This window comes from Onychostruthus taczanowskii, unplaced genomic scaffold, assembly GCF_017590055.1.
Source record: "Onychostruthus taczanowskii isolate IOZ18803 unplaced genomic scaffold, ASM1759005v1 scaffold13, whole genome shotgun sequence".
Lineage (NCBI taxonomy): Eukaryota > Metazoa > Chordata > Aves > Passeriformes > Passeridae > Onychostruthus > Onychostruthus taczanowskii.
In genome coordinates this window covers 8,831,148-8,843,570 of record NW_024498462.1, presented here as the reverse complement: position 1 = coordinate 8,843,570, position 12,423 = coordinate 8,831,148, and the positions used below count along the sequence as shown (strand labels likewise).

The 12,423-nt window shown below is 47.1% G+C and overlaps 1 protein-coding gene across 1 annotated transcript in view; it reads left to right on the top strand.

The window, feature by feature from the left end:
* Positions 1–10,981, top strand: part of GPC3 (glypican 3) — a 138,425-nt gene extending 127,444 nt beyond the window's left edge. The window contains exon 8 of the mRNA XM_041396598.1: positions 10,806–10,981. Coding sequence (XP_041252532.1) covers positions 10,806–10,981 — 176 coding nt within the window. The remainder of the gene's footprint in view (positions 1–10,805) is intronic.
* Positions 10,982–12,423: the final 1,442 nt, after the last annotated feature.

Below are 12,423 nucleotides of genomic sequence, written 5' to 3'. Positions count from 1 at the left end.
CAACAGATTGCAGGTATGTCGAGTTCCAGCACAATCAACTGCCATTATTTAAAGAAGATGCTTTTAACCAAGTCTTTAAAATTCCCTCCTCATTTTTCAATTTTCAGGTGTATAAGTGCAGAGAATTGCTCCCTGTCCCACCCCCTTGTGACACCATTGCTCACGCTCTGGGTGATCCACAGACGTTTTACACCACCAAGCATTAACAGAAATAAATTAACACTTTAAAAGCGTAAATGTTGTATTTCATAGGAGTCAGGCAGGATATTTGGAAGAGAAAGAAATGTAAATGGAATGAAATTCTTAAGCAAGATTATTGATATGACAGGACTAAAGAGCTTGGGATTCTGTGAAAAGTGCCTCTTTTCATCCCTCTAATAAGTCCATTACTTGCACTCGGGAATATTTTAAGGTCCTTTTCATGCTGACTCTGGAGTTGAGCATGCTTTGCATTTCAAGCTTTGTCTATGAATCAGTAGAAGCCAAAGTTATTTCTGCTTTAAAATAACAGGAGCAGGGAACAGCTAATCTCTTTTCATTCTGAGTCCTTACATTATTTTACTGGACAGAGTTTGTGTTGGCTACAAAACAGGGCATTCACAAAATCTATGAGAAGGAATTTAGTCTAAGAATGAAGCCTAGATTGCAGTATGCATAAAGACTCCTTTTCCTAAGGCCATTAAGAAATTCCAAATCTGAGCTATTTTGAACAGTGACATTAAATTAGCCTTGCTAATTCCAGTAATTCAAGCCGATAGCTGAGTTTACAAATCTACTAGATGAGGCCTTCCCATAATTACAATCTCAATGTGCTTTTCAGCTAAGGTGAGTTGGCACAAAAAAAAAAAAAAAAGATAAATAAATAAAAGGGGAGAAAATGCTCTTTCTGTTCTGGCTTTTGAGATGAATATCTCTAAAGAACAGTTAAGCAGCTGTATTGCACCAGTAAGACGTCCCCTGTCCTGGACTGGTAAGTTCATTTTGCCTCTAATGTGCAAGTGAAATGCAGGGGAGAGACTGGATTTTCCCCTGCTTTGTTTTGTCTGTTGTCTCTTTACAAAGGAGAATTCATGCTGCTGGTGCTTGTAGTTCAGTTTTTAGTTGTTTATTTACAGGTGGTAATTCTTTTTGGGAAAAGAAAGAGTGTGACTGGTTACCCTCTTTTGTGGGCAGAAAAAAAACAACCTCAACCTTTGGTGGATAAATCCAGGTTAGAGCAGGTGGAACAATGACACAAAGGTGCAACCCTTATTATTCCTCTGTACAAAGATGTTGATTTGCAGATCCCAACACAGCTAAACATTCCCAGTGTGATGGAAAGGTTTTGTGAATGTGTTTTCAAAGCCACAAGGCACAAAAACATGAAACAAATAAAATTGAGTGCATTATTTAAAAGGGTGTTAATTTTATTAGAACCAAGCAGAGGTAATATAAGGGTGAACCTAAGTATTCACATCAGCACTTAACTCAGGCTGCAATGTTCATAAAATGTCCTTTTGATCAAGCTGTGAGTGTTTTGATCCTTATTCTGTGAGCATCATTCAAAGTGACCTAACTGTAGCTCCAAACAGGCATCTGCAGCTGCAGAAGTCCTTGAGCAATAACAGGTCAGGAACTTGAATGTGTGCTCTGCTGGGAATGCTAATATTGCAATCCCTTGTTGTTGTTGTTGTTCCAAATAGGAAGGAAAGGACAAAAACTCTCACGAAATAAAAATTCCCAACAGAAAATTGTCCTTCCACCATCGACTGTGGATACTTGAGTCAAAAATATTAAACAAAATTATTATTTTAATCTATCAGAATAATAATGGCATGGCTGCTAAATAATTTTATATCATCCCCGCATGGGTGTTTGACCTTTCTCTTCCTGGTAGCATTGTCACCACTGGCACATTGGTGATTTTTAGAAGACCACCCTGATTTAAGAAGATGTTTTTCTGCTGGGCACCCACAGGATTTGGGTGCAAATCCTGCAGTTCACAAAACCATGGCAGCACACTGCACAACCACGTGGAGCCTGTTTGGAGTAGGGATGGACCAAAATGCTTGCAGAAGCCTGGCAGTCATCCCATGATGTCCACAGGCTCAGGTGTATGCAGCTGATTGTGCCCCAACATACTGCTTATGGCAAAGTCAGGTAGAAACAGCTCTGCTGTTTTTAGGGGCTGCAGGGAGCTGCTTTTGCTCCCCAAGGCTGGGATGATGGCTGGGAAGGAGTGAGGTGGGGGGCACAAGCAAGACTCATTTTTTCCTGAGGCAGTGAAGAGATGAGGGAGGCAGAAATGCAATTCTTGATTTCCAGGAAACTCTTATCTCTAATCTCTGTAATCCATTTTAGAGAGGATTTTGTGATTTTGAAGGGATTTACAAACTGGATTACATAGCCTTTTTATTTTGATTTTCCACTGTGATTGTGACATTCCTGAGAGAGAGCCATGATTGCCTCAGATAGGATGGAGAAGGAGGCATTGGTGGGCTTGGGCCTTGGAGCCCTGTTGAGTGGCCACCTCCTTGTTTCACTGCTTGCTGGCTCAATGGAGGCATCCCCAGAACAATTTGGATTCTCCCACGTGAGCAGTGTGTCCTCATCCCTGGCACCTTCTTGTGGCTGTACCAGCTGACCTGGGGATGCCAGGCAGAAGCCCAGGGCCAATCCCCTCCAAGCCTTGCTCCCTCCTTCTGCAGTGGGAGCAGTCCAGGTGATCTCCTTGAGCTCCAGCATGGTCCCAAGCGTGACAGGGAGGCGGAAAGCACAAGTGTGATGGCAGAGGTGCAGCACAGCACAAGCACTGCAGCCACAGGGTCCTGGTGCTCAGCAGGGATGACTCTGGGACTCCCACTGGAACTGCCACCACCATTCACATCCAGCTTTTAGCACCATCATTCCACCCGTGCTTTGGGGCCAGCGTTTGCTCCGGCCTGGGAGGGAGGCAGGGAGCAGAAATCAGCCAGGGTTTGTGTCAGATGTTACAGGCACCCAGTGAGCAGCTGGGCTTAATTTGGGTGTCTTTCTTCACTGCCATGCAGTGCAAAGCCAGCTCCTGGTGTCACACTACAGAGGCAGGTCCTGGGGCTGCTTCCAGTGCAGGGAAGATGTCCTAAAGCTGTTAAAATGTTCCAGCCCATGAACCCAAACCTTCTTCTGTATAAAGTGGAAAAGTTGGGTATGGTGATGTTTCCTAAAACCTTTTGCATTACCCCATTTTTACCGGCTGAAGTCACTTTAATGTTGTTTTAATGCAGGTCCAGGATTTTTTTTATTTGTTTATTTATGCAGGTTAACACAATGAGAAAAGCCAGGTGATGCTGTTGCCACTTGGCTCATCCTACCTGCCAGCTCTACTGTGGGCCGAGCAGGGATGTCCATGCACAACCCAAATTTTTGGGTTTTGACCTGAAATCTCACTCGAGATATTTCCCTTGGCATCATGAGTTGTAGCCTGGTGGATATCCAGGGATTTTTCCCTGAGTGTAGACATTGCACAAAGTCTTTGTCCCTTCTGATGGAAGAGGCACATTCCTGCTTTCCTACTTGAAGCAGGAATGCCACAAACCCCTGGTGTCTGTGGCCTGGGCGCTTTCAGGGCTGGTTTCCACACACAGTGAGTCACAAAGGAAGGTGTCAGATGTTCCTGGGTGCCATAACACCACCATGAGCTTTCCAATCAAGCATTGAGAAATATCCTTCTGCCTTGAGGGCTGCTTTTAGTGGCTAACATCTGGAAGGCAGTGAGCATTGCATTCCCATTAGGACTGCATTTTGTCAGCTTCTGCTAATACCTGAATGTCACTGAATGTGCTGAGCTTAGAGTGTTGAAGGCCAGCACGTAGCAAGAAAGAGCTTCCTCTCCTGGTCATATCCAGGAGCTTTTGGGGAGGAAAACACGAAGAAGAAAATTTCAGTTAGATGGGAGTATGTTGTTTTTGGTCATTAGAGGGAATATGAAGCATTTAATTTTGCTCTGCTATCACTGAGAACCTTACTTCCCAAAATCAAGAATGTACAGAGATGTCTCAGGTGACAGCAGAGTGATTAGAAGGGATCTCTTTGTGACTTAGATCTTGAAGGTCTCCAAGCAGGAAGAAATGACATTTGGGTGGGCTGAGATACTGGGGGATCTGCAGAATCATTGCTTCACCCAGTCCTGTATTGCTGCCACTTAAATAATTTCACTTCTATTCATACTCTTCTGTTTACAGCTATTCCTCTTTTTATTTCTTGACTCCTGTCTTTGTAGATGTTTTTGGCTGTACATGTTTAACTCCCTATTTTTCAGTGCTTTTCTTCTAAGCTCATTTAGGTAGCAGCTCTTGTTCTGGAGTGTATGTCTGGATATCAGACCAGGGTAATGCTGCTTCATCAGCAAAGCACAAGGACTCCAGCACTTCCAATTAATAATGCTAATGAGATTTGTTAATTTTTAATAGATTACACGAGTGCATCATTTTGTGGCTCCTCTCCGTGAGTGCAGTTCAGAAACTCTTTCAGGCTCTGCCAAGGGGAAAACAAGGAATGCAATTGCAGATGCCAGATTCTCTTCAGGGTAGATCTAGAACAAACCAAAGAGCAAAGAAGAATGTAACGAGTACATTTTCAAAGTAAACATAAGCCCAGGTCATAAATGATGGTCTTTCCTTGCCACCAGCCTCTGGCCAAGATGGGGGAAGGAGCAGTCGCTGGAATTGGGGTCACGGTGCAGCCCCTCTGCCTGTGCACTCTGTTGGGTTTTGAGGGTGTTCTGTCCCTTCAAAAGCTCGTGGACATGTGTGGAGAGACTTTTCTGGTAGTTGGGGAGCCAGGCTGTGCATAGTGGCTGCCTCACAGAGCTCAGTGCCTCGTGCACCCCAAACAGCACTGGTTAGACCCCTGGCTGGGACTGAGATGGGCCTTCCTCACATCTGGGTCCCCCCAAATCAATTTACTGCTGCCTTCCAGAGAGCATTGATCCGAGGGGAGCTTCCTGCCCCGCTGGTTCTGGGTTTGTGTTGGTACCTGTGGTACCTGTGCTCTTGGGTTGCTGGTGAACGCGTGCTGCAGGCCCCGGGCCGTCGGTGGCACACCAGCAGCCGAGAGGTGGCAAACAGGCAAGCGGGGGAAAAGCCTTGCTTTGCAAATCAGCAATCCCAAGCCTGATTCCTTTAGCTTTCTGCCCAGGAAGTTGGTTTTACCCCTTGCTGCTGAGCCGTGCCAGGCTCTCTTGGCCGTGTTGCCGATGGCAGCAGGGTGATGTTGAGCTGCATTTTTTCTTCTTTTTTTTTTTCCAAATCCATATTGCCAAGAGCCGCACCTCCTAAATTGCTGTGGAGGAGGTGGAAAAGCAGAGGCACAAGACCATGCACATGCTGCACATCCATCTCAGTGATGTGTGCCAACACAAGCACCACAGCCAGCCCTGGCTCAGCGCTTTAATTACACACCGGCGCGGCCGCACCTACGGCTGGGCTGTTGCAGCTCGTTGTGCAAGAAGACAACTGGCAAACCTGTTGGTGCTCCAGGATTTTAATGGTAATAAGCCAGAGGGCAAAACCTCCCTGATGAGACGAAACCATGCTTTGGCTAGGTGTTTGGAAGAGTTTAAGGTGTTTTGGAGAAGCAGGATGTTAGGAATCTTGGCTGTATCCATGCAGTTGTGGCTGTTTGTGCCATGTAACGCAATGGATGGTGGCTGTTTGTGCCATGTCACCCAATGGATGGTTTCAGGTGTTGTCTTTGGGGAGGCAGAGGTGTGTTTGCAATATGAGCTGTTTGCATGAGAAAACCCAGATAACTGCAGGCTGAGGCGAGCAGAGCTTTTGGTGTTCCAGGAAGTGTTTGGGATGAAATTGGAATGTTCTTCTACTTTTCAGGTGCAAACACCTGTGAGAGTGAAATGGTTGGCACTGTAGAGAAGGAGAGATTTGGGAGCCAAGGTGAGGCAGACTGATGTGTGGAATCACAGGCTCTTATGCTTCACCTTTTAATGAGTCAACAGTTTGGCCTTGACTCAAACATCTCTCCCTTTAAGAAATCCTGTCCTGTTTTGGAGACAGCCAGTCTGCTGCATCTATTGGCATCTTCTTCCCCACACTGGAGATGCTCAATGCTTAAAAAAATCACACAAAGCAACATACTCTGGAGATTGTAATTTTCAGTGGCAATGGTAGCATACGCTTTCCTGGGAAAAAACAGTCCTGTAGGAAAGATGCTGGCAGATGCCACAGCTTGCCAAGCTGCCCTACCTGTCTGTGACATTTCTACTTGATGTGTTTTGCATTCACTGGAAACATGATCCATTCCCTTCACACTGCAGTGTTTCCATCATGTGCACACCAGGGCCATCACCAGCAGCCCTGCTGGCTGACCATGCTGCATTAGGCTCAGTGGTTTCGCCCGTGTCGGGATCCCCTCACGCCCATCACGGCTGCACGAGGCACGGGCAGGGCTGGCAGGTGACAGGGGGAGGCAGTTTTCATGCCTGGCCATCCATTATGGCTCTGTTACTATATCGGGCCCATGGCTGGAGCCATCTGCTGGGGCAGGCTTGGCGGGCAGGCAGCCCAGATGCCTGGCTGGGAGATGACATTCCCTGGCTCTGGGCTCTGGGCAGCAGCCGAGCCAGCCTGCGGCAGCGGGGCTCTCGGAGGTCATTTGCCAGACATTTGCTAGCGGTTCTCTGTCCATTTTGGGGGTGAAAAGGGGTGTTTTGGTAGACAGCGTTGGATTTGGCAGAGCAAAGCCTTTGTGCCAGTACTCTTCCTGCTGGCTCCTGCTGTGCCAGCTGCCGTGGGACATTTTATCCCAACTCAAACCCAACTTACTCCCAGTTCAGCCCAGTTTTGCAGCCACCTCCAAAGCTGGTGTGGTTCAGCAAGAAGAGCTTTCTAATGATTCCTGCCCAATAAGCTTGTGCAGAGTCAGTATGGCAGAGTCAGGAGGCATTTTCCCTAATCCATGGGAAAATGCCTCCGCTTTATTTCGCGGATGCGGAAAGCGCGTGCTGTAGGGCTGGCGCCGGGTTTTGTCCTCCACGCTGCGAGGCCATTGAAGCCGTGGCTGTCCTGGGAGCACAGCACAGCAGCTTTGTGTTAGAGGGGCTTTGGTTACAAAAGATGCTTCCGGAGGGACCGGCTTGTGTGCGGCTGGAGACCTTTCACCAGCTGTGTGAGGATTCCGGGAAACGGCCCGGCACGCTCGGCTTGCGTGAGGAGGGGCAGAAAAAAGCAGAGCTAATGATTGACTATTATTTTAAAGGGATTATCTAATCTGCAGCCCAGAGGACAAGAGGGACCAAAATGAGTGAAGATTGAATTTGTAATTAGTGCAGATTGTTGGTAATACCCCCTGGACTCTGATTATAAACAGAAACAGATTTTTCTAGTTTCCTGCCCTCCCCCTAAAGTCTTTGCAGGCCAAAGGACCACTTTGTACCGAGAAGCTGATGCCGGTGAATTGGGTGATCAGAGCTGGAGTGGTGGAGATGTGTAATGCAGAAGGTGGCTGGGTAGAGGGGAGGCAGAGGAGTACCTTCTTGCAGGTTACTTTGCAGCATAAAGGCAAAGTTTTGGGTGGATGTGGCCAAAATGGAGTGTGTGGAATGTTAGTTTCAGTTACCCCACCAGCCATCCTGCATTTCTATCCCTGATGCTGAGGCTCTTTCACTCCTGGAGGCTGTGGGGGCAGGAGGTGCAGGGATGTGTGAGGGTGACCAGGTCTAACCAGGGATCCTAACAAAAGGTGGAAATCATAATGGAGCCCTCTCAGGAACTACCTGGTTAGGAACATTTGCAAATTTGGGTTCCTGGATTTGAAATATGTTTATTATCAATGATATAAGCAGTAAGATCAGAGGCAGTGGGCAGAAACTGGTGCACAGGAAGCTCCATCTGAATATGAGAAAGAACTTTACTAATGTGCAGTGAGTGAGCACTGGAGCAGGCTGCCCAGAAAGGATGTGGAGTCTCCTTCACTGGAGATAGACTCAATCCTGTGCATTGTGCTCTGGGGCACAATGTGCATTGGGCTTGAGAGGGAGCTTGGACCAGATGACTCACTGTGATCCCTTCCAACCTCACCAATTCTGTGATTCTGTGATGTATATTTTTAATGCTGCTATTGCCTGGATTGGCTGCCTGAGGTCTGTTAGAGCCTCATACCTTTTATTTTCCTTTCCTCTGATGTAACAAAGGTCATTAGAAGTTAAGTGAAAGGGATTTGCAAGGGCTACAGATCCATTATTAACACAAAATAAAAGATGTTTTGCTAAATCCATCACGCCTAAAAATACAGTTGGGCACAAATAAGGAATAGGATACAATGGAAGGAACAGTGAAAACAAACGGCACACCCAAGCACTAAACTTCTGAAGCAGTTAAGGTGAGGAAAATAGCATTCTAATCTCTGATGACAAGAGGGTTTCTGTTCCTTTCTCTTTAATTTGGCCAGAAGGAAATGGCGAGAGAATCACCATCCCCATCTGGGTGAAATGCCGTGATTAAAAAAATTACCCGTACTCAAGTTGAGGTGAAATTCCAGGATTGGAAAATTTCCCACGCAAAGAATATGTTTGGAACACTCATTTTGGTACTGGCTGAACATTTCCAAGGGGATTCAGCTGCTGCACTGAGACCCGTGCAGGAACTCGAATCTCATAAATTACACCCCAGAACAAGACTGTAAATGGGGCCGTCAAAACCTTTTGTGCTGTTAAGGACCTTGCTGAAACACTCTTTTGTTTCAAACGTCTTTCCTAAAGGGAAGGCAAGAGTAGTTACTCAGTTCCTTGGGAGTTTTTTTAGGTTTGCTAGGATGTCCAGTAAGAGAATATTCTGCCCCAAAAGTTCTCATGGTCACTGGTCTGGGAGCGTGTGAGTGCCTGACAGTACTGTGACCCCGTGGAGCATCTTTTAGGCTTCAGGAGCCTTTGTAATGTGTGGAAATACCTTCCAAAACACACTAAGGCAGGTTGTGATCCAACATTGTGCCAGGTGAGGAGTCTTGTGTCAAACAACCAACTGTGAAATAATCTGCTGTGATTTTATTAACTCCAAAACCCTTCACTTATTTTCCAGAAATGAGCTTGGGAAAATAAGGTGATGCAGGCAGGCTGTTCCCAATCTGCCCTGAAGCCTGAGCATACCTCCTGCCAGAGGGACTTGTTCTTTCTGTGCTTGCAAAGTCCCAGCACATCCCTTTCAAGGTGGCACCTTTCTTCCCCTGCTCTTCCCGTGGGTGTGCAGTGCCAGAGGACAGCAGCATATCTGTACTATTTAGAAGAAAAGCAGGAAAGCTGTGGAAAAGAGGAATTGCAGTATTTGTGAGGATCTACTAGAGAATTCAGTTTACCAGGCGGGTTCTGCTTGCACCTGGCCTCTCTGTACATGGATAACTGCTCCCTTTGAGCCATTTCTGACCTCCTTTGATGGCCTGGGCTGACTCACTTGTCATGCAAACATGGTTCTGCTTTTGTTTTGCAATGTTTGGGTATTTTTTGATTAAGAAATACTGCCTGTTTGCCTTGGCAGTGGTGTTCTTTGGATTGATGTGGCATTTTTTAGATAGAGTGCTTATTCAGTCTCTTGGATTATTTCTCAGGGGTGGGGTGGGATGATCCAAACCTTTCCAACATGCTAGTGATCCAGGAGGCTTGTAAAAGTCCTGAGCCAAGGTCTCTTCTGATGGAAATGACCAGTTTCCTTCAACTCCAAAGGCCAGGCTCTGAGGATAAGACAAACAGGCTTACCTGATTCCCATTTGGGTGAGAAACCTGGACCCCAGAAGGAGATGGCAGCAGCACAAGCAGGGGAGCAAGGGCCCCACTGCCTTGAGGAACAAGCATGAGTGCACCCACTTATTCCAGCTGACTGACAGGTTCAAATGCCCCAGGTAGGTCTGGCTAATGGCATCTTGAAACACCTTTTACTCTTTCTTCTTGGCCCTGAGATTTGCTGGTGTCTTGTCTTTCCACATTGTGTATTTGGACTTCTTTATTCTTCCCTGACCCAGCAAGACTAGGGAGGTGTTGTGCTGCTGCTCATCAGGTCCCTTGCAGCCAGGGATGGTTGCCACAAGCTTTCCCCTCTGTTAATGCCATGCTCCTCTGCCACTATCCAAACTTTTATACTGGATGTTTTCTTGGCTTGGAGCCCACATGTGCTTCATCTCAAAGTCTCCATGTTGCAACACCAGCATGCCCAGAGTGCACGATCCATTCACATTCCTTCCTTTGATGAGGTGGACCAGGGATGGGATGTGTTCTCAGCGCTATAAGGAGCATATTTTGCACACTCTTACGTAAGACTGCAGGAATGCAGAGCTCCTCAGGTCCTGCCGGAGCCAGGAGGCTTTGGTGAGCAAGGCCTTCTGCTGACTCTGGGTTTGGGAAGTGTTAGTGCTCGCCAGGATTTCCTCACTCCTGCACGCATCCTTGTTGTGCCTGGGGAGCAGACACAATTTGCATTGCTAAACACCCCCTCCAAAGCTCAGCTGGTTTTCTTTGGGAGTAGCTCTCCAGTAAGGCACATCCCTTACTTACCTCTCTTGTTTTCTTTCTGGAGCACCTCACTGTTGGGATTTTTTGGTCTCTCCAAGCATAAGATTTGGTGTAGGGCACTGAGACTGGTGGATGCAGGACTGCCAAGATGTTTGCTGAGCTCTTCTGGCCCAACAAACCCTGTGATGCCTTTGACTGCACCCAGACCCAGCTGCCCTCAGCTGTGGCACGGGCTGCCCCAGAACCCCAGTTTTGTGGGGGCTGGATGTGCTGTGTGTCAGAATGAATTGACACACACCACGTGTTACTGACACCTCTCTCCTTCTGCTTTCAGAGCTGGCGTATGACCTGGACATGGATGACATCTCTGCAAATAAGCAGCTTCTGAATCAGCAAAGCAAAGATGATGCTGCAGTCCCCAGCAGCGACCCTGGGAGTGCAGCCACCCACCCCAGTCCTGCTGCTGGCATTGCCCTGCTCCTCCTGCTGCTGCTGGGCCACCAGCCATGAGCAGTGCTGGTGCCATCATTCCGTGTCTCTCCATTGCCTTTTTTTAGTGAGGAAGATGTTTGGAACCTCTTCTGAAATATATGCACATTTCCAAAAACAGGACAAATGCCTTGAGTCAGTTTTTCAAGACTCTTCACAGAAAAAAAACCCCAGTTTTAAAATTGTTGGTTCATGGCGAACTAGTAAATATCTAACAGTGCTTTTTAAAGATAATCCTGTTAAATATAAGCAGGTTCATATTAAGTTGTGTTCCTTGCAGTTTTTGAACACTGAGGTCTCCCTTGCTGTTAAGGTGAAGACCGTATTTCATTTTGAGTTGTTCAGACATGCATGGGGTCCAGAACACCTATGGTTTATGAAATACTCCCTGCAAATATCATACCCCTGATTCCTAGTTGACTTAATACAGATTTTTTCTGTAGTTCAACTGGTTTTTGTACTTACTCCAAATTCAAGTCTCACCCCGGGGAATCTGGTCAGGACAACAGAGAGCATGTGAAGACAGGGGAGAGAGAAGATCAGATACTCAGCAGGAGAAAGATGCTGTGGAAGAGAAGCTGTCCTGCACTGGGATTGTGATGAAGATCTGCTCCCCTGGGCACAAAGCCCACCTGCCCCATGGCGAGTTGCAGGTGATTTTGCTGCTCCCAGCCAGGTCCTGAAGCCCTTCAGTGCAGCTGGCTGATCCCCACCAGCATCCTTGTGGCACATGCAACAACCTGGTTTCATTCTTCAGCAGTGAAGCACCTCCTTTCCCACGGGAAACCTGCAAGCACAGCTCCAGCCAAAGGACCGACGGCGGGATGTACGCGCTGTGCTTGCGGGGTGAACAATGACTGTCCAACGTGTTGTGCTGTGAAAGGGGAGAAGAAAAGGATTTACAGCCTTTTACAGGAGCCTGAGGCAGATGAGACTCTTACTCATGTGTTTCTTTGCATGTTCCTTTACGTAAGCTATCTCTAAAATAAAGATTGGTTGCTCTGTAAGTGGTGCCCTGGAAGTAGCCTCCCGTGTGTGCCAGACAATAGCCTGGGTTGTACTGGAGTGGGCAGCCTGGCAACACCAACTGTGTGTGCCCAGCTCAGGGACACCAGGACTTGGCTTGCTCTGATTAAATGAATGGGCTGTGTTTGGTTTGGTTTCTGGCCAAGATGGTTGCATATTCCTGTTTAAGCTCTGCCTTTACTAGAGTGTTTATATCTGCAGTATCTTGAGCTGCAGCATGTGTGCACACACCCCCTCACAAACACGTGCATGCTTCAAATATTTGTGTGCATCAAGCCTCTTTTACAGCAGCTTTATGTTTAGGAGGAAGTAGATAATTCCAAACCACGCAGTCAGATGGTTTGGAGAGTGGAAACTTTACCCAGTCTAAGTGGTGGGGCTGACCTGTCTGACTCTGATTTGAAGCCTTGGGATTGTGTGAAGTGCTTTGGGTTTGT